The 20889-nt window shown below is 39.0% G+C and overlaps 1 protein-coding gene across 1 annotated transcript; it reads right to left on the reverse strand.

Moving 5' to 3' along the window:
* Window positions 1-15788: 15788 nt before the first annotated feature.
* Window positions 15789-18386, reverse strand: LOC140182289 (uncharacterized). Its single transcript, XM_072228445.1, has 5 exons — window positions 18072-18386; window positions 17580-17870; window positions 17330-17444; window positions 16794-17120; window positions 15789-16264 (listed from the first exon to the last, which is right to left on the reverse strand). Exons 1-5 carry the CDS (start codon window positions 18384-18386, stop codon window positions 15789-15791), a joined length of 1524 nt encoding a protein of 507 aa, XP_072084546.1.
* Window positions 18387-20889: the final 2503 nt, after the last annotated feature.

Here is a 20889-nt window from a genome sequence, read left to right on the forward strand (position 1 = left end):
TGTGGGATGACTGCACTTTGAGAACATGGTGGGAGCCAGCCGAATCGGTAGGGACTTTAATTTCTAATAGAAGCTCGCTCCATCCTCTCTTCGGGGTAAAGCTTGTCGAGATGGGCAGAACCTGATCCAAAAAGATTTGGTTTGAGATGTATGTAAGTATACCGTGGCGATCTGTTACATATAATACATGTTATTTTGCTAGTAGTTATATCTTATAATTATAATTCTAGTTGCAAACTTCATGGTAATTAGATATAATTCTTAATTAATGAAGAAGACTGTTTCGGCATACAAACACATAGAATGTAACTATGTTTGTGTTAAGAATTATATTTTTTTCTTATCTAATCTTCTTTGATATTAGCTAGTATGATAACTATAACTTTGAATACAATCTCCCAACCATGTTGGCATTTGAATTGAATATTTGTGTGGGTTCCATAAGAATATATATTCTTGAATTTAAGCTCGATTGGTTTATATATTTCAAAAAAGAACCTCTAAAATAATGGTGCTAGTAAAGTAGTAAAGTGATGTTTTAATCATCTTTAAATTTACAATATTTATTATTTGTGAGTCCCACTATCTTAATCCAATAGTGATTAATATTGCAGTTTTTTTCTAAAGTGACTATATAATTTTAGAGGAGGCAGATCCTATAACTTTAACTTAGTATTTTTTGTTATGTCAGAATCATCATTTGTCTTTTATTATACATATGTTCACATGTATTTTGGGTGCTCCCTAATTATGATGTTTTTCTCTAGTTGGATATACTCAATCAAATCTTGTAATAAACTACAACTGCTAACCATGGGATGGTGGATCAAGCTGAATCTTTGGAAGCTATTTCCTAACTATTCATGGATTTCCACAGTATGTGCAGCTTATCTGTTGTAGAATTTTTTTGCGTTTAGTAGTGATGCAACCCATGGCTATTGATTAACGTAGTAGAATAATATTTTGCTGTAATCTAGTCTTGTTTTATATTATCTAGTAGGAAAATTATCACTTTGAACAAAATCTTCCAACCATGCTGGCATTTGAATTGAATGTTTGTGTGGGTTCCATAAGAAGTTTTTTTTTGAATTTAAGCTCGACCGGTTTATAACTTTAACTTAGTATTTTTTTCAATCATCGTTTGTCTTCTATTATACTCAATATCACATGTATTTTGGGTGCTCTCTAATTATGATGTTTTGATCCAGTTGGGTATACTGCCACAAATCTTATAATAAACAACAAATAACAACTATGGGATGGTGGATCAAGCTATTTCTTTGGAAGCTATTTCTTAACTATTGATGGATTTTCACAGTATGTGCAGCTTATCTATTGTAGAATTTCTTTGCGTTTAGTAGTGTTGCAACCCATGACTCCTGATTAATGTAGTAGAATAATATTTTGTTCTTATCTAGTCTTGTTTGATATTATCTAGTATGAAAACTATCACTTTGAACAAAATCTTTCAACCATACTGGCATTTGATTTGAATGGTTGTGTGGGTTCCATAAGATTTTTTTTGAATTTAAGCTAGACTGATTTATAACTTTAACTTAGTATTTTTTGAATAATCATTTGTCTTCTATTTTACTCAATATGACATGTATTTTAGGTGCTCCCTAATTATGATGTTTTGATCCAGTTGGGTACACTGCCACAAATCTTATAACACACTACAAATGATAACTATGGGAAGGTGGATCAAGCTATTTAATTGGAAGCCATTTCCTAAATATTCAAGGATTTCCGTGGTATGTATTTGGACATCAAGTCTAATTATTTTCCTAATCAAAGGCCTGGCACAATGAAATTAAATTTGTTCTACAGAGGTATATAAATTATTAAGCCCAGATCCAACTGTCATTAGTTTGTTATACTCAAATTGTGTCGGTAGGCAATTGAGAGGTATACAGGGTCTTGGTGGGCATTATTTGTAACACTACTCATTTGTTTAATGATGAGCGGATATTTTATACGCTTTTTGGGGATAATTTCATATAGTTTTAAGTATGTTTTAGTTAGTTTTTAGTCTATTTCTATTCGTTTTTAGGGAAAATTCATATTTCTGGACTTTACTATGAGTTGTGTGTTTTTCTGTAATTTCAGGTATTTTTCTGGCTGAAATTGAAGGAGCTGAGCAAAAATCTGATTCAGGCTGAAAAAGGACTGCTGATGTTGTTGGATTCTGACCTCCCTGCACTCAAAGTGGATTTTCTGGAGCTACAGAACTCGAAATGGCGTGCTTCCAATTGAGTTGGAAAGTAGACATCCAGGGCTTTCCAGCAATATATAATAGTCCATACTTTGCACAAGAATAGACGACGTAAACTGGCGTTCAACGCCAGTCCTCTGCCCAATTCTGGCGTCCAGCGCCAGAAAAGGATCAAAAGCTGGAGTTGAACGCCCAAACTGGCATAAAAGCTGGCGTTCAACTCCACAAATGGCCTCTGCACGTGAATTGCTTAAGTCTCAGCTCCAGTACACACCCAGTGGGCCCCAGCACACACCAAGTGGGCCCCAGAAGTGGATCTCTGCATCATCCATCATAGTTTATCCAATTTTTGTAAACCTAGGCTACTAGTTTAGTATTTAAACAACTTTTAGAGACTTATTTTGTATCTCATGACATTTCAGATCTAAACTTTGTATTCTCTGACGGCATGAGTCTCTAAACCCCATTGTTGGGGGTGAGGAGCTCTGCTGTGTCTCGATGAATTAATGCAAGTATTTCTGTTTTCCATTCAAACACGCTTGTTCCTATCTAAGATGTTCATTCGCGCTTAACTGTGATGGAGGTGATGAGCTGTGACACTCATCACCTTTCTCAAATCATGAACGTGTGCCTGACAACCACCTCCGTTCTATATACGATTGAATGAGTATCTCTTAGATTCCTTAATCAGAATCTCCGTGGTATAAGCTAGAACTGATGGCAGCATTCATGAGAATCCGGAAAGTCTAAACCTTGTCTGTGGTATTCCGAATAGGATTCAAGGATTGAATGACTGTGACGAGCTTCAAACTCTTGAAGGCTGGGCGTTAGTGACAGACGCAAAAGGATAGTAAATCCTATTCCAACCGGATCGAGAACCAACCGGTGATTAGCCGTGCTGTGACAGAGCGCGTGAGCGTAGTTTTCACTGGGAGGACGGAAGGTAGCCATTGACAATGGTGATCCACCAACACACAGCTTGCCATAGGAGGACGTGCGTGCGTGAATCAGAAGACAGAGGAAAGCAGAGATTCAGAAGATAAAGCATCTCCAAAACTCCAACATATTCTCCATTACTGCAAAACAAGTAACCTTTAATTTATGCTCTCTCAGTTATTCACAATTCAACTGATAAACATAATTGACTTCCTGACTAAGATTTACAAGATAACCATAGATTGCTTCAAACCAACAATCTCCGTGGGATTCGACCCTTACTCACGTAAGGTATTACTTGGACGACCCAGTGCACTTGCTGGTTAGTGGTACGCGTTGTGAAAAGTGTGATTCACAATTCGTGCACCAAGTTTTTGGCGCCGTTGCCGGGGATTGTTCGTGTTTGGACAACTAACGGTTTATTTTGTTGCTTAGATTAGGAAAAATTTTTCTTTTTTTGGTTTAGAGTCTTTTATTATTTATCCCTTGTTAAAACACTTTAAATTTATAGCTCAGTTAATTAGAACGTGGTGTTTATGTTCATGATAATTGGCTATCATATTTTTTAAAACCTTTTTCAAAAATAATTTTTCTATTAAATCCTGTGCCAAACTTTAAGTTTGGTGTTTTCTTGTTGATTTCCCTTTGGTTTTCGAAAATTTTGGTTTGGTTTTCTAAAAATTTTAAGTTTGGTGTTCTTTCTTCATGTTCTTGTGTTCTTGTGAGTCTTCAAAGTGTTCTTGAGTTTTCCTTGTGTCTTGATCTTAAAATTTTTAAGTTTGGTGTTCCTTGGTTTTTTCCCTCCAAAATTTTCAAAAACAAGGAGCATTAGATCTAAAAATTTTAAATCTTGTACTATCTTATTGTTTTTCTCTCTCCTCACTAAATTCAAAAATATCATTTCAAAATATCTCTTCTAACTTCCTAACTTCTTATCTTTTCAAAATTTGTTTCAACTAACCAACTAACTTTTTGTTTGTTTCTCAACTTTTTCAAAACTACCTAACTAACTCTCTCTCTCTCTAATTTTCGAAAATATCTTCCCTCTTTTTCAAAAATTTCTTTTTTATTAACTAATTAATTTTTATTTTTTTTATAAAAAAAAAATTTAATTTCAAAATTCAAATTCTTTTTAGTTATTTTATTTTATTTAAGTATTTACTTCTTATAAAATAAAATAAATAAAAAGATAAATCAGTCCAAGTTATATCCATATATCCATCATGGACATAAGTGGAAATGAACAGTCCAGGAGGACTCTAGGGTCATATTCTAACCCCTCTACTGCTTCATATGGGAGTAGCATATGCATACCCTCCATTGGAGTTAGTAGCTTTGAGTTGAATCCTCAGCTCATTATCATGGTGCAGCAAAGTTGCCAGTATTCCGGTCTTCCACAGGAAGAACCTACAGAGTTTCTGGCACAATTTTTACAAATTGCTGACACAGTACATGATAAGGAAATAGATCAGGATATCTACAGACTATTACTGTTTCCATTTGCTGTAAAAGATCAAGCTAAGAGGTGGTTAAATAACCAACCTAAGGCCAGCATAAGAACATGGAAACAGCTGACAGAAAAATTCCTGAATCAGTATTTTCCTCCAAAAAGGATGACACAGCTAAGGCTGGACATCCAAGGCTTTAAACAAGGAGATAATGAATCTCTTTATGATGCCTGGGAGAGATACAGAGAGATGCTACGAAAATGCCCCTCTGAAATGTTTTCAGAGTGGGTTCAGTTAGACATCTTCTACTATGGGCTTGCAGAAGGAGCTCAGATGTCTCTAGATTACTCAGCTGGTGGATCTATCCATATGAGAAAGACAATTGAAGAGGCTCAAGAGCTCATTAATACAGTTGCCAGGAATCAGCATCTGTATCTAAGCAGCAACCCTTCCATGAATGAAGAGGTTAAAACAGTAACTGCTGAATTCAGTACTGTAAAACAAGCTGCTGAATTCAATCAGCAATTGGATTTTCTAACAAAGCAGCTAGCTGAATTCAAGGACAGGCTACAGGAGACAAGGATAGCTAATATACATATAGACGAACAGTTTAAACAAACAAAGCAGCAGCTATCAAAGCAAATAGCAGAAGAATGCCAAGCAGTTCAATTAAGAAGTGGGAAAACATTAAATACCCCACCTCAAGGCATCAAAAATTCAAGAAATGAGCGACCCACCAAAGATTCACCTGAGGACAGTAAGAGCCCAGGGAAAAATAATTCTGGCACTAAAACGCCAGAAAATGGGTGGAAGGCTGGCGCAGAACGCCCAGACCATGCCCAAAACTGGCGTTCAGCGCCAGAAACAAGGCAGGATTGGCGTTCAACGCCAGAAATGGGCAAGAATCTGGCGTTGAACGCCCAAATGGGGCAGAATCCAGCGTTGAACGCCCAAAATGGGTACATTTCTGGCGTTCAGGCGCCAGGAACAGATAGTGAGCTGACGTCTAACGTCACTCCAGCTTCTGACTCTGGCACTCAATTGCCAGTGAGGGATCAGACACACACAAGTGCTGATAACAACCCCTCTAAAAAGGCTTCTTTAACCACTAAGGTTGAGGAATATAAAGCCAAGATACCTTATCCTCAAAAACTCTGGAAAGAGGAGCAGGATAAGCAATTTGCTCGCTTTGCAGATTATCTAAGGACTCTTGAAATAAAGATTCCATTTGTAGAGGCACTTGAGCAAATACCTTCTTATGCCAAGTTCATGAAAGAGATCTTGAGTCATAAAAAGGAGTGGAGAGAAACAGAAAGAGTTCTCCTCACTGAAGAATGCAGTGCAGTCATTCTGAAAAGCTTTCCTGAAAAGCTTAAAGACCCTGGGAGTTTTCTGATACCATGCATATTAGAAGGTGATTGCACCAAGACAGCTTTATGCGATCTTGGGGCAAGCATCAACCTGATACCTGCATCTACTATCAGGAAGCTTGGCTTAACTGAAGAAGTTAAACCAACCCGGATATGTCTCCAACTTGCTGATGGTTCCACTAAATACCCATTAGGCGTGATTGAGGACATGATTGTCAGAGTTGGGCCATTCGCCTTTCCCACTGACTTTGTTGTGCTGGAAATGGAGGAGCACAAGAGTGCTACTCTCATCCTAGGAAGACCCTTCCTAGCAACTGGACGATCCCTCATTGACATCCAACAGGGGGAAATAACCCTGAGAGTCAACGATGATGAGTTCAAGTTGAACGCTGTCAAAGCCATGCAACATCCAGACACATCAACAGACTGCATGAAAGTTGATCTCATTGACTCTTTGGTAGAAGAGATCAACATGGCTGAGAGTCTCGAATTAGAGTTGGAAGACATCTTTAAAGATGTTCAGCCTGATTTGGAGGATTCAGGGGACATGAAAGAGCCTCTGAACTTTCTTCTGAAAGAGGAAAAACCCCCTAAACCCGAGCTCAAGCCACTACCACCATCCTTGAAATATGCATTTCTGGGAGAAGGTGACACTTTTCCAGTGATCATAAGCTCTGCTTTAAATTCACAAGAAGAGGAAGCACTTATTCAAGTGCTAAGGACACACAAGACAGCTCTTGGGTGGTCCATAGGTGACCTTAAGGGCATAAGCCCAGCTAGATGCATGCACAAAATCCTATTGGAGGACAATGCCAAACCAGTGGTTCAACCACAGAGGCGGCTAAATCCAGCCATGAAGGAAGTGGTGCAGAAAGAGGTCACCAAGTTACTAGAGGCTGGGATTATTTATCCTATTTCTGATAGCCCCTGGGTGAGCCCTGTTCAAGTCGTCCCAAAAAAGGGAGGCATGACAGTGATTCATAATGAAAAAAATGAACTGGTTCCCACAAGAACAGTTACAGGTGGCGCATGTGTATTGACTACAGAAGGCTCAATACAGCCACCAGAAAGGATCATTTTCCTTTACCATTCATAGACCAGATGCTAGAGAGACTAGCAGGTCATGATTATTACTGCTTTTTGGATGGCTATTTAGGCTATAACCAGATTGCAGTGGATCCCCAGGATCAAGAGAAAACAGCATTCACATGCCCATCTGGAGTGTTTGCTTATAGAAGGATGCCATTTGGGCTATGTAATGCGCCTGCAACCTTCCAGAGATGCATGCTCTCTATTTTCTCTGACATGGTGGAAAAATTTCTGGAAGTCTTCATGGATGACTTCTCAGTATATGGAGACTCATTCAGCTCCTGTCTTGATCACCTGAAACTTGTTCTGAAAAGATGCCAAGAAACCAACCTAGTTTTAAACTGGGAAAAGTGTCACTTCATGGTGACTGAAGGAATCGTTCTTGGGCATAAAATCTCAAACAAGGGAATAGAGGTGGATCAAGCAAAAATAGAGGTAATTGAAAAATTACCACCACCTGCCAATGTTAAGGCAATCAGAAGCTTTCTGGGGCATGCAGGATTCTATAGGAGGTTTATAAAGGATTTTTCAAAAATCGCAAAACCTCTAAGCAATCTGCTAGCTGCTGACACGCCATTTGTGTTTGACACAGCATGCCTGCAGGCATTTGAAACGCTGAAAGCTAAGCTGGTCACAGCACCAGTTATTTCTGCACCAGACTGGACATTGCCATTTGAGTTAATGTGTGATGCCAGTGATCATGCCATTGGTGCAGTATTGGGACAGAGGCATGACAAGCTTCTGCATGTCATTTATTATGCCAGTCGCGTTCTAAATGATGCCCAGAAAAATTACACAACCATAGAAAAAGAACTACTTGCAGTGGTTCACGCCATTGACAAGTTCAGATCATACTTAGTAGGATCAAAAGTGATTGTGCATACTGACCATGCTGCTCTTAAATATCTACTCACAAAGCAGGATTCAAAACCCAGGCTCATCAGATGGGTATTGCTTCTGCAAGAGTTTGATATAGAAATAAGAGACAGAAAAGGGACAGAGAACCAAGTGGCTGATCATCTGTCCCGGATAGAGCCAGTGGAAGGGACGTCCCTCCCCTTTCTTGAGATCTCTGAGACGTTCCCTGATGAGCATCTATTTGCCATCCAGGAAGCACCATGGTTTGCCGATATTGCAAACTATAAAGCTGCACGGTTCATACCCAAGGAGTACAATAGAATACAAAAGAAGAAATTAGTCACTGATGCAAAGTACTACTTGTGGGATGAACCCTATCTCTTTAAGAGATGTGCAGACGGAATTATCCGTAGGTGTGTCCCCAGAGAGGAAGCACAGAGGATCCTATGGCATTGCCATGGATCTCAATATGGAGGCCATTTCGGAGGTGAGCGAACAGCCACCAAGGTCCTCCAATGTGGCTTCTATTGGCCCACACTCTATAAAGATACCCGAGAGTTTGTACGTAATTGTGACAGTTGCCAAAGAGCTGGTAATCTGCCTCATGGTTACGCCATGCCTCAACAAGGAATCTTGGAAATTGAGTTGTTTGACGTATGGGGAATTGACTTCATGGGACCTTTTCCACCATCATATTCAAACACTTATATTCTGGTGGCAGTTGACTATGTATCAAAATGGGTTGAGGCTATTGCCACACCCACCAATGATACTAAAACAGTGCTGAAGTTCCTCCAGAAACATATCTTTAGCAGGTTTGGTGTCCCTAGAGTGTTAATCAGTGATGGGGGCACTCACTTCTGCAATAAACAGCTTTACTCTGCCATGGTTCGGTATGGAATTCGCCACAAAGTGGCCACACCATATCATCCACAAACCAATGGGCAAGCTGAAGTCTCTAACAGAGAATTAAAGAGAATCCTGGAACGGACAGTAAATACCCATAGACAGGATTGGGCAAGGAGCTTGGATGATGCTCTGTGGGCTTACAGAACAGCATTCAAGACCCCTATAGGGACCTCTCCATACCAACTCGTGTATGGTAAGGCATGCCACTTGCCCGTGGAACTGGAACATAAGGCCTACTGGGCAACCAGATTCCTAAACTTTGATGCCAAATTAGCAGGAGAAAAATGATTGCTCCAGCTAAATGAGCTAGAGGAATTCAGATCCACAGCTTTCGAAAATGCCAAGCTTTATAAAGAAAAATAAAAAAAATGGCATGACAGAAAGCTGTCATCTAGAATCTTTGAACCAGGACAGAAGGTCCTGTTGTTTAACTCTAGACTCAGGCTATTCCCCGGGAAACTGAAATCCCGGTGGAGGGGACCATACGTGATTACAAGTGTGTCACCATATGGTTATGTGGAGCTTCAAGATATTGATTCTGATAAGAAGTTCATTGTCAATGGACAGAGAATCAAGCATTATCTTGAAGGCAACATTGAGCAAGAATGCTCAAGGCTGAAGCTAGATTAAAAGCTCAGCAAGGTCCAGCTAAAGACAATAAAGAAGCGCTTGCTGGGAGGCAACCCAGCCATGGGGCATCAATCCTCTAAGCATTTTTGCCCTATTTTTATTTTTATTTGTTTATATAAAGTTCACTGACACTAAGGTACAGAATCATTTGTATAAGTTTACAGGGTTACAGAAGGAATCGGCACACAAAACAGAGTAAAAGAGCTCAATGGCAAGAAAACACCAGTAAAGGGGCATTTTGGGCGTTCAGCGCCCAAAATGGGCATCCACTGGGCGCTGAACGCCAGTAATGGTAGCATCTGGGCGTTCAATGCCAGAAATGGCCACCCACTGGGCGTTGAACGCCAGTAATGGCAGCAACTGGGCGCTGAACGCCTAGGAGATCAGCATTTGGGCGCTGAACGCCCAAAACAAGCAGTGTTTGGGCGTTCAAACGCCAGGAAGACAGGGAGGAGCCAAATCCATTTGTCCCACACGTATTTCCATTTTAATTTCAAATTTTATGCTTCAATGCATGATTTTTACATGAACATGTCAAGAACCCTGGTTTCTAAAATCCCTAATTTCTAAAAATCCATCTTTCCAAATTCAATCCAACTCTTTTCAAAATCTTTTCTGAAAACAAATCTATCTTTTTCACTCAAAAATCTTTTCAACTAATCCATATCTTTTTCAAATATCCATATTATCTTTTTCAAAATTCAGAGTTATCTTTTTCAAAAATCTATCATATCTTTTCAAAATTAAACTCTATCTTCTATCTTATCTTTTTCAACTTAATCTTCTTATCTTATCTCTTCCATTTTTTTCGAAAAGCCACCCCCCACCCCTTTAAAATTGGGTTCGGCCTCCCCCCTCCTCCATCAACAAGTGCACCTCGATCTCCTTCTATCCCTCTCCTTTCTTTTCTTTTGCTTGAGGACAAGCAAACCTCTAAGTTTGGTGTGTTTTTCCGAGATCACTAAGATCATGGCTCCCAAAGGGAAACAATCCACTCCAAGAGGCAAGAAAGAGAGCGTTCCAAAACCACTTTGGAATCAAGGGAAGTTCTTATCTAAAGAACATTCAGACCATTATCTTAAAGTAATGGGTCTGAGATCAGTGATCCCGGAAGTTAGATTCGATCTGAAAGAAGACGAATATCCGGAGATCCAGGAGCAAATTCGAATCAGGAACTGGGAAGTCCTAGCTAATCCTGAAACGAAAATAGGAAGGAACATGGTCCAGGAGTTCTATGCTAATATGTGGCAGACTGACAAGCAAAGACTATCTGGAACTGCCTGCTACGAATTTCGGACCATGGTCAGGGGAAAGATTGTTCATACCACCCCTGACAAGATCAGAGAGATATTAAAGCTACCTCAGCTAAAGGATGATCCAGACTCCTTCAACAGGAGGATGATGAGAGCAGACATTGGCCTGGATAAGATTCTAGAGGACATATGTATCCCTGGAGCCAGGTGGACCACCAACACAAAGGGCGTCCCAAATCAACTCAAGAGGGAGGATCTCAAACCAGTTGCCAGAGGATGGCTGGACTTCATTGGGCATTCTCTGTTGCCCACTAGCAACCGTTCTGAAGTCAAAGTTAAAAGAGCAGTGATGATTCATTGCATCATGATGGGAAAGGAAGTGGAGGTTCATCAGCTAATTTCAACTGAGCTCTATAAGATTGCTAACAAAAATTCAAAAGAGGCCAGGTTGGCTTATCCAAGCGTGATTTCTCTGCTCTGCAAGGACGCTGGAGTCAAGATGGGAATAACTGAATATATCCTAATTGAAAAGTCAATCACCAAAGCATCAATGGAGAGACAACAAGCACAGGAGGATCTTATCAAGAAGAGAGCACAGGAATTCCTCCCAGAGATTCCTCAAGCAGAATATTGGGAATATCTTGAGACGTCTGTCACCAAGATACAGGAAGCTATGGAGCAAATAATAAAACAACAGAAGGAACACAGTCAAATGCTGACCCATATGTTTAAAGAACAAGAGGAGCAGAGACATGACTTAAGGGAACTGAAGCGCCAAAAGTCTTCTGTAATACCAAGCATCCCAAGGATCAGAGGAACCCCCATACCCCCAGAATAAAGGTTGTTAATTTCCAATTTCTGCCTTAACTCTGTGACAGTGTCCTTATAAAAAAGTTTACCTTAGAAGTCATATAATAGTAATTAGTATCTATTTGATTTTATCTCCAATTAAGCTATAGTTTATTTTTCTCATCATCATTAAACATGAATAAAATAGTAGATCTTTTGAATAAGAAGCAATAAAATTTCGAGTTTAATAAAAGAAACTCTAATTGGTTAAATGTGGTGGCAATGCTTTCTGTCTTTTGAATGAATGCTTGAATAGTGCATATGTCTTTTGAATTTGTTGTTTAAGACTGTTAAATATGTTGGCTCTTGAAAGAATGATGAACATGAGACATGTTATTGATAATCTGAAAATCATAAAAATGATTCTTGAAGCAAGAAAAAGCAGCAAAGAACAAAGCTTGCAGAAAAAAAAAAAAAAGCAAGCAGAAAAAGCCAAAAGCTCTTAAAACCAAAAGACAAGGGCAAATAAAAAGGATCCCAAGGCTTTGAGCATCAGTGGATAGGAGGGCCTAAAGGACTAAAATCCTGGTCTAAGTGGCTAAACCAAGCTGTCCCTAACCATGTGCTTGTGGCGTGCAGGTGTCAAGTGAAAACTTGAGACTGAGCGGTTAAAGTCAAGGTCCAAAGCAAAAGGAAGAGTGTGCTTAAGAACTCTGGACACCGCTAATTGGGGACTTTAGCAAAGCTGAGTCACAATCTGAAAAGGTTCACCCAGTTATGTGTCTGTGGCATTTATGTATCCGGTAGTAATACTGGAAAACAAAGTGCTTAGGGCCACGGCCAAGACTCATAAAGAAGCTGTGTTCAAGAATCATCACACTGAAGTAAGAGAATCAATAACACTATCTGAATTCTGAGTTCCTATAGATGCCAATCACTCTGAGCTTCAATGGATAAAGTGAGATGCTAAAACTGTTCAGAAGCAAAAAGCTACTAGTCCCGCTCATCTAATTAGGATCTGAGCTTCAATCAAAAACTCTGAGATATTATTGCTTCTCAACCTATTAGTCTTCTATTTTATTTGTCTAGTTGCTTGAGGACAAGCAACAGTTTACGTTTGGTGTTGTGATGAGCGGATATTTTATACGCTTTTTGGGGATAATTTCATATAGTTTTAAGTATGTTTTAGTTAGTTTTTAGTCTATTTCTATTAGTTTTTAGGAAAAATTCATATTTCTGGACTTTACTATGAGTTGTGTGTTTTTCTGTAATTTCAGGTATTTTTCTGGCTGAAATTGAAGGAGCTGAGCAAAAATCTGATTCAGGCTGAAAAAGGACTGCTGATGCTGTTGGATTCTGACCTCCCTGCACTCAAAGTGGATTTTCTGGAGCTACAGAACTCGAAATGGCGTGCTTCCAATTGCGTTGGAAAGTAGACATCTAGGGATTTCCAGCAATATATAATAGTCCATACTTTGCACAAGAATAGACGACGTAAACTGGCGTTCAACGCCAGTTCTCTGCCCAATTCTGGCGTCCAGCGCCAGAAAAGGATCAAAAGCTGGAGTTGAACGTCCAAACTGGCATAAAAACTGGCGTTCAACTCCACAAATGGCCTCTGCATGTGAATTGCTTAAGTCTCAGCTCCAGCACACACCAAGTGGGCCCCAGCACACACCAAGTGGGCCCCAGAAGTGGATATCTGCATCATCCATCATAGTTTATCCAATTTTTTTAAACCTAGGCTACTAGTTTAGTATTTAAACAACTTTTAGAGACTTATTTTGTATCTCATGACATTTCAGATCTAAACTTTGTATTCTCTGACGGCATGAGTCTCTAAACCCCATTGTTAGGGGTGAGGAGCTCTGCTGTGTCTCGATGAATTAATGCAAGTATTTCTGTTTTTCATTCAAACACGCTTGTTCCTATCTAAGATGTTCATTCGCGCTTAACTGTGATGGAGGTGATGAGCTGTGACACTCATCACCTTCCTCAAATCATGAACGTGTGCCTGACAACCACCTCCGTTCTATATACGATTGAATGAGTATCTCTTAGATTCCTTAATCAGAATCTCCGTGGTATAAGCTAGAACTGATGGCAGCATTCATGAGAATCCGGAAAGTCTAAACCTTGTCTGTGGTATTCCGAATAGGATTCAAGGATTGAATGACTGTGACGAGCTTCAAACTCTTGAAGGCTGGGCGTTAGTGACAGACGCAAAAGGATAGTAAATCCTATTCCAACCGGATCGAGAACCAACCGGTGATTAGCCGTGCTGTGACAGAGCGCGTGAGCGTAGTTTTCACTGGGAGGACGGAAGGTAGCCATTGACAACGGTGATCCACCAACACACAGCTTGCCATAGGAGGACGTGCGTGCGTGAATCAGAAGACAAAGGAAAGCAGAGATTCAGAAGATAAAGCATCTCCAAAACTCCAACATATTCTCCATTACTGCATAACAAGTAACCTTTAATTTATGCTCTCTCAGTTATTCACAATTCAACTGATAAACATAATTGACTTCCTGACTAAGATTTACAAGATAACCATAGATTGCTTCAAACCAACAATCTCCGTGGGATTCGACCCTTACTCACGTAAGGTATTACTTGGACGACCCAGTGCACTTGCTGGTTAGTGGTACGCGTTGTGAAAAGTGTGATTCACAATTCGTGCACCATTTAACTTCAGGGTAGGGCTATAATGAGGACATCAGATTGCATATCATCCCAATAAACCTTCTAGCTGGACAATAAAGGTAATATAGTTCCTATAATGCAAAACATTATTGTTCAAAATAGTTTTACTTTGGTAAAATCCTGCCAAAGGCACTGATTGTATACTCATTTAGTTCCCTACACCTAAAGAAAATTGTAACATGAAACAACGACGTAGTTGCTAGGAGCAAGTAGTTCCTATAATGCAAATCATTATTATTCAGAATAGTTTTACTTTGGTTAAATCCTGCCAAAGACACTGATTGTATACTCATTTAGTTCCCTACACCTAAAATTGCTTTTTAAGAAAATTGTAACATGAAACAATGTCTTAGTTGGTAGGAGCAAGTACCTTGTTAGTAATGTTCAACATATGTTTCTGAATACTTCTTTGAAAACGACATTCTCTGTTTCTTTCTTTTGATCATCATCATGACACAATAAAATCTTCAGTCCTTCCTTATTTGTCACCCTGGAGATAGCAACATATAGCTGGCCATGTGTGAATACGGGTTTCTTCAATATTAACCCAACCTTTGATAATGACTGACCTTGGCTCTTGTTTATAGTCATCATGTATGAAACCATAATAGGAAATTGTCTCAATTGAAATTTGAATGGTATTCGATGGTCAGAAGGACTTAGGGTTATCCTTGGTATAAACACTTTCTGCCCCTTATTCTTGCCCGCACACGTTCGTGCTTCAATTATGTGTTTTCCAAGCTTAGTAACAACCAATCATGTTCCATTGCACAATCCTGCGGAGTGGTCAATGTTTCTTAACAGCATAATTGGTGTTCCAACTTTTAGTGTTAACTCATGATTAGGGACACCCGAGCACTTGATTGTGTTTAGGAGTTCAGGAGTATGTATTGAAGCCAATAAACCATTATTAGGCTCTGTGGGGCATGCCTTATCAGAGCTAAAATATGTTTACGCTTCAGCCGGATTTAAACTCATCATGTAGTTGTTGATCTCATCAACTAACTGCAGTGTTGGTGCAAGGATAGCTCGATCTTCAATCTGTTGGTCAATATTTCTTCCTGAAAAGATTTCATGATAAGTTACTCTACATATTGCTTCAATTGGGTCTACCCAATCGGAAACCAATATGTCATCGGGAATGACAACCTTTTCACCTGTATTTGATCGTGACCCTTGGTTGCCGTCACCTATACTTAGTATCCAATCAGCAAATTCTTTCAACTCAGATGACCTTGAGTTTGAATCACTTGATTTTAAGCGCATGTTCTTTGAAAGTGTCAAAAGCTTGTAGTCATCCCACAAGTATGATAAGTTGATAGTGGCATTGACTATCTCTTGCCTAGACACTTTCGGGATGACTGAAAGTATTTGGCGAAAATCCCCCCCAAAAACAATTGTCTTTCCTCCAAATGGCTGCTCCAAGCTATCTGTGTTATTGAACCTTAATATGTCATGCATGGTTCTGTCAAGAGCTTTAATACAGAATCTATTTACCATATATTTCTCATCCCAAATTATCAACTTTGTCTTAATCAAAAGCTCAGTTAATGCACTCCCTTGCTTAATATTGCATGTTGAGAATTAATCTATGTTAAGTGGTATTGCAAAATGTGAGTGAGCTGTCCTGCCTCCAGGCAACAAAAGTGATGCTATCCCACTAGATGCAACTGTTAGAACAATATGTGATCTAGACCTCAATGCAGATGCTAGTGTCTTCCAAACAAACGTTTTTCCTGTCCTACCGTACCCATAAAGGAAAAATACTCCACCTTTCCCGGTTTGAACTGTAGTAATGACTTCGTTATATACTTCTTTTTGTTCATCAGTTAATAGTCCTAAGTAGGTTACATGCTCTGCAGCTAGTTTCTGCCGATCGTATCTGAGTTCATCGCAAATTAACCTATTCATGCCATTGGGATACAGTAAATTGTTACATTGGTTTGTATCTGGCATAGGCATTGGTGGAAAATCTTTTAGACTCTTGTTGTATTTGTTAAGTATATTCTCAATCTCCATTAGGGTCAAATCTTTGATCTCATCCTCTATGAGGACTAACGCTGTGTACATAATAGCAACATATATGTCAAATCATGTATTTGATTAAGAAAAAATTGTTAACTCAAATCGTAAACACTTGTAAAACCTTGCTTCCAACAATTGGTCAAATTTTACAAATTTTTATTTTCTTTAATAAAGTGAATCTAATAAAATGAGTCCAAATCACTAATAAATCTAATACCATGTATATTAAATCTTATTTTCATATCCTCTTAATTCATACTATTTATTATTATGCATGAAGTTATATGTTTAGGCAAGCCATAGCAAGTTGTACATGAATTGATATACACTTGTATTCTAAAAATTCTACCAATAAATATGTAGATGTTAATTCTTATGTCATAAATAATCACACTATCCTTATAATGCCACAAAGTTCATAAATACCTTGATTATCGAGTAGTCTCCTGTGTCTATGAAGTATGTCATCACATAATAAAGTGCATGTTTCTTCCCATACATGTTCAGGTCTGTCCATTGAATTGGAAAATAACAATGTAGCAAAAAGATTCCTTAAGTATGTACCTGACCCCAAATAACTTGCTTCCACTATTGCTTCAACATATTCCTTATCATCATCTAAAAGACCACGTGCATAACATGCATCTTTGAATGATGAGTATACAACACTATCTATAGTTCGAATGTCTTCATAGCAAGTTGGTCCCCTAATGTAATTGAGTAGTAGTCTTAGGTAATATCTCTCACCAGATCCAGGAGGCACAAAGAAGATTCTTCCAATTACAGCATGGCTCTTCTGAGGCAACCACACACTTTCCTTTGCCTTCCACACAAAATGTATAGGGAATTCTGCATAAGTTAGCGACCTTGCTTCTGAGTAGATCTTGTTGGCTTGAAACCAACAGAGAAACATAGACTATTTGACAGATGCTTCTCGGATCACATCATCGAGCTTTTTATTATCTTTAAAGATAAAGTTTTCTTCATCGGTAAGTGAAATCCTAGACGAACAACCGAGGGATCTCTGTAGTGTATGTTGTAACCAAAGATCCTCCAAGCAGCTTCACACGGAGAAATGTAATTGCAATCATAGTACATACTGACTTCATCATAGTCATCCATGTTCTCTTTGTCTGCAGCACTTTTATAAAATGAAGCCGTTACACGGTCATGACCTTTATTCACATATTTGAACAAATACTTAATAGATCTTGACTGGTTACACCACTCAACATTAATATGGGCACCATATCTCATGAGTAGAAACCTATTGTGTGGTACCACGTAACGGCTGTCAAGATCGACTCCTGATTTGTTGATAGCCTTTCCATCTTCTCTTCATCGATATACCGGGTAATCATCATCGTCGATAGTAGTACTCTCAACAAACCTCTTAGGGAAGTGTCGAATGCATTTAGCATTTTCCATACATGGTGAATCTTTCTTTGCCACTCCACAAGGATCATGCATCATGTGCTTTTCGACTGCATCAAAGTATTCAGGGTCTGTCTCTTTATCGGGTATCTCAGCTGATATAATCTTATCAATATCTTCGGCAGTGGGAAATTTGTCATCCTTGTGTAAGAATAGTAGAATGTATGCATGTGGTAACCCATGTTTCTGGAATTCAATTGTATACCACTGTAAGATTCATAATGAAAAGTTCAAATCCATGACAAATAGACTCTCATACATAAAACATTATAGCTATTGCTATTGGAAACTTGAGCCATGACATAATTGGTTTTGACTGGACATACCTGCACTAACTCTACCAAAAACTTTGTTTGCTCGGACATCTTTAATTAGTGTATCTAATTTTGCCTTGAAAACCCTACAAACAATATCGGGTCGATCTTGTGGATTTAACTCTCTATTATTCAAAAAATCTTCAACATCAGGCCACTTCGGATTGCACGTGAAGGTTATGAAGAGGTCTGGATAACCAACAGCCATACATATTGCCATTGCATCCTGATAGTTTTGTATCATATATCCATGTCCTCCTGTGAATGATGAAGGCAATATTATACGCTTGCCACATGATGACGGCGTTGTTTCTCCATTCAGTACTGTTTCCTTTACTCCCTTGTACATCTCACACCTTAATTTCTCTTGGTCGCTGTGTATGTAGTTTTTCCTTGATGATTCAATCATGGAGTACCCATTAACCAAAAACTATTGAAAGAGTTTTCTTGAGTATAATAGTGGAGATCTATCGGCTAGTCTTTCTTGTATACAAAAAGCAAAAAATTCTCTCATTGACACCTCCTGTCGTCCTTTACCACGGTTATGGTGTCTTTTATTTAGCGGTATATCTTCCTTGTATCCATCCTCACCATAAGGAAATAGCAGGGGATATTATAATCCCATATATGCTGGATTGAGTTGATTAATCCTTTGTAATTTTCTGCTCTGTGTCTCCACAACAATGTCTCTGTCTATCTTGTCAATATCAAAATCACCGATAATCAATGCAGCAACCTCATCTGTTGATGGTAAGTTATATCTTCTACCATTGATTCACAGGAATTTTCCTTTCACAAATTTCCTACCGGCAAGTACACCGGATTGTCGTCAAGAAAAACTCACTGTAGAGTGAGGTCGAATCCCACAGGGATTGGTAGATCGAGCAATGTTAATTGGAGAATTATGTTAGTTGAGCAAAATTGGAATTGAATTGGAAATTGTAGAGAATAAAATTGGCAAAAAACTTAAATTGCAAGAGATTAAATGGAAGAAATTAAATTGCAGGAAAGTAAACGACAGAATCTTAAATTGCTGGAAAGTAAATGGGAATGGTGATTAAGCATGAAATTAAAGAGCAGTAAGTAAATAGAATGGGTAAGATCAGAGAGGGGGAATCATTGGGGTCAGGAGATGTATAATTCTCCAGATCAAATTCATTTTCATCTCTTCTGCAATCAATGCATTCATTGATCTCCTTGGCAATCTTAAGTGATTGGATCCCAATTCCTTGGCTCACCAATCTCTCTAAGCATGAACAATTGCCCAATTCCTTGATTTAAGTGCTTATGGGAAGAGATGAAGTTTGGTCACTGATTATACCACACGAATTCATAGATCAAAGTGTTGGAAGGATTACATGTCACTATATCCATCCAAACCCCAATCTAATCCAATGTGAGAAAGTATTTCTATCATGATCTCCTCATTCCTCTTCCAAGGTTCCGAAGATATCCAATTATGAATAGCTTCTTTCCCAAGATAACTATTCAATTGGATGAAGAACAAAAGCTTTCTAGCAGAATCAAGGGAAAAGAAAGAAGAAGATGAATTAAAACTAATGTTGATCCATTGAATTACACAGAGCTCCCTAACCCAATGAAATGGATTAGTTGTTCATAGCTCAATTCAATTTACAGAGAAGAAGAGTGCAGGAAAATAAAAGCCTAGCTAGAAAGTAAAAGAAAAAGAAAGTACATAAACAAAAGGAAAAAGTGCAGAAGAAAAATAAACAGAGTGCTGAGCTCCCAGAGCCCCCTCAGGGCCTCCCGAAAAGCTCCTTTCAATCTTCAACAATTCTTCTATTTATAACCTTCTTCTCATCTTCAGTTGGATCAAGTATTTGGATGTGGGCCTTGGCCTTGATTGAAGCAATGAGGAATGATTCTTAGTGATGGGCATTGGCAACTAACTTTCATATTCTGTATAGGTGCAATTTGGAATTGATTTGGCCTTAACGTTGGTGATCACGTTTGAGGGCAAACATTGAACCAAATGTCCTTTGAAAAATAGTTTCTGGTTTGCTGCCATTGACGTTTGATCCAACGTTGGAGGGCCAAGGTTCTGCTATTCACGTGTACGCGTGACCTACGCGTACACGTGAATGGTCAAATTTGCCATTTCACGCGTGCCCGTGCGCGTGGTTGGGCTGAAAAAGTATGTCGACGCGTACGACGTGTACGCGTCGATGCAAAATTTCCAACTCCCATTTTTGAAATCTTATTGCGGACTTTAGAGGCTAGCGTTTGAGGCAACTTTGGCCTCCAACGTTCGCACATCCACGCATGCGCGTCACCTACGCGTGCGCGTGGATGCCAAATTTTCAAATTCCAAAACTGAATGTTGCACATCAAGCCTTGGGACGTCCTTTTGTCCTCTTGCCAACATTGCAAATTTCATGCTTACTATATACTATTATATATGGTTGGAAAGCTCTGAATGTCATCTTTCTAATCCAATTAGAATCACCTCAATTGGACATCAAAAACTCAAGTTATGCTCCTTTGAAGGGGACATGGTCGCTAGCGTCGGTGTGCAACGTTAGAGTCAACTTTGGCACACCAACGTGGTCGAAAACGCTTGGAACATTGCCTGATTCGGAAGCTCAATCGTGCTGTCCACCCCATACTATTATATATTGTGGAAAAGTCCTGAATGTCTACTTTCCAATGCCGTTGGAAGTGCATCATTTGGAGCTTCACAACTTGAGTTATAGTCCATCGAAGGTGCAGAGGTCAGCTGGCCTTACTACAGGTTGGTACCATGTTCGTTTATGCACATTTCAGGGAAGTTTTATCCCTCAATTTTTGTGTCCACCATGTAGTTCCATATATTCTTGGAAATCTCTAGATTCCTAATTTCCAATGCTTTTGGAACCACCTCATTTAAAGCTCTGTAGCTCAAGTTATTCTTG

This window comes from Arachis hypogaea, chromosome 19 (genome assembly GCF_003086295.3).
Source record: "Arachis hypogaea cultivar Tifrunner chromosome 19, arahy.Tifrunner.gnm2.J5K5, whole genome shotgun sequence".
In the NCBI taxonomy this organism is placed as follows: Eukaryota; Viridiplantae; Streptophyta; class Magnoliopsida; order Fabales; family Fabaceae; genus Arachis; species Arachis hypogaea.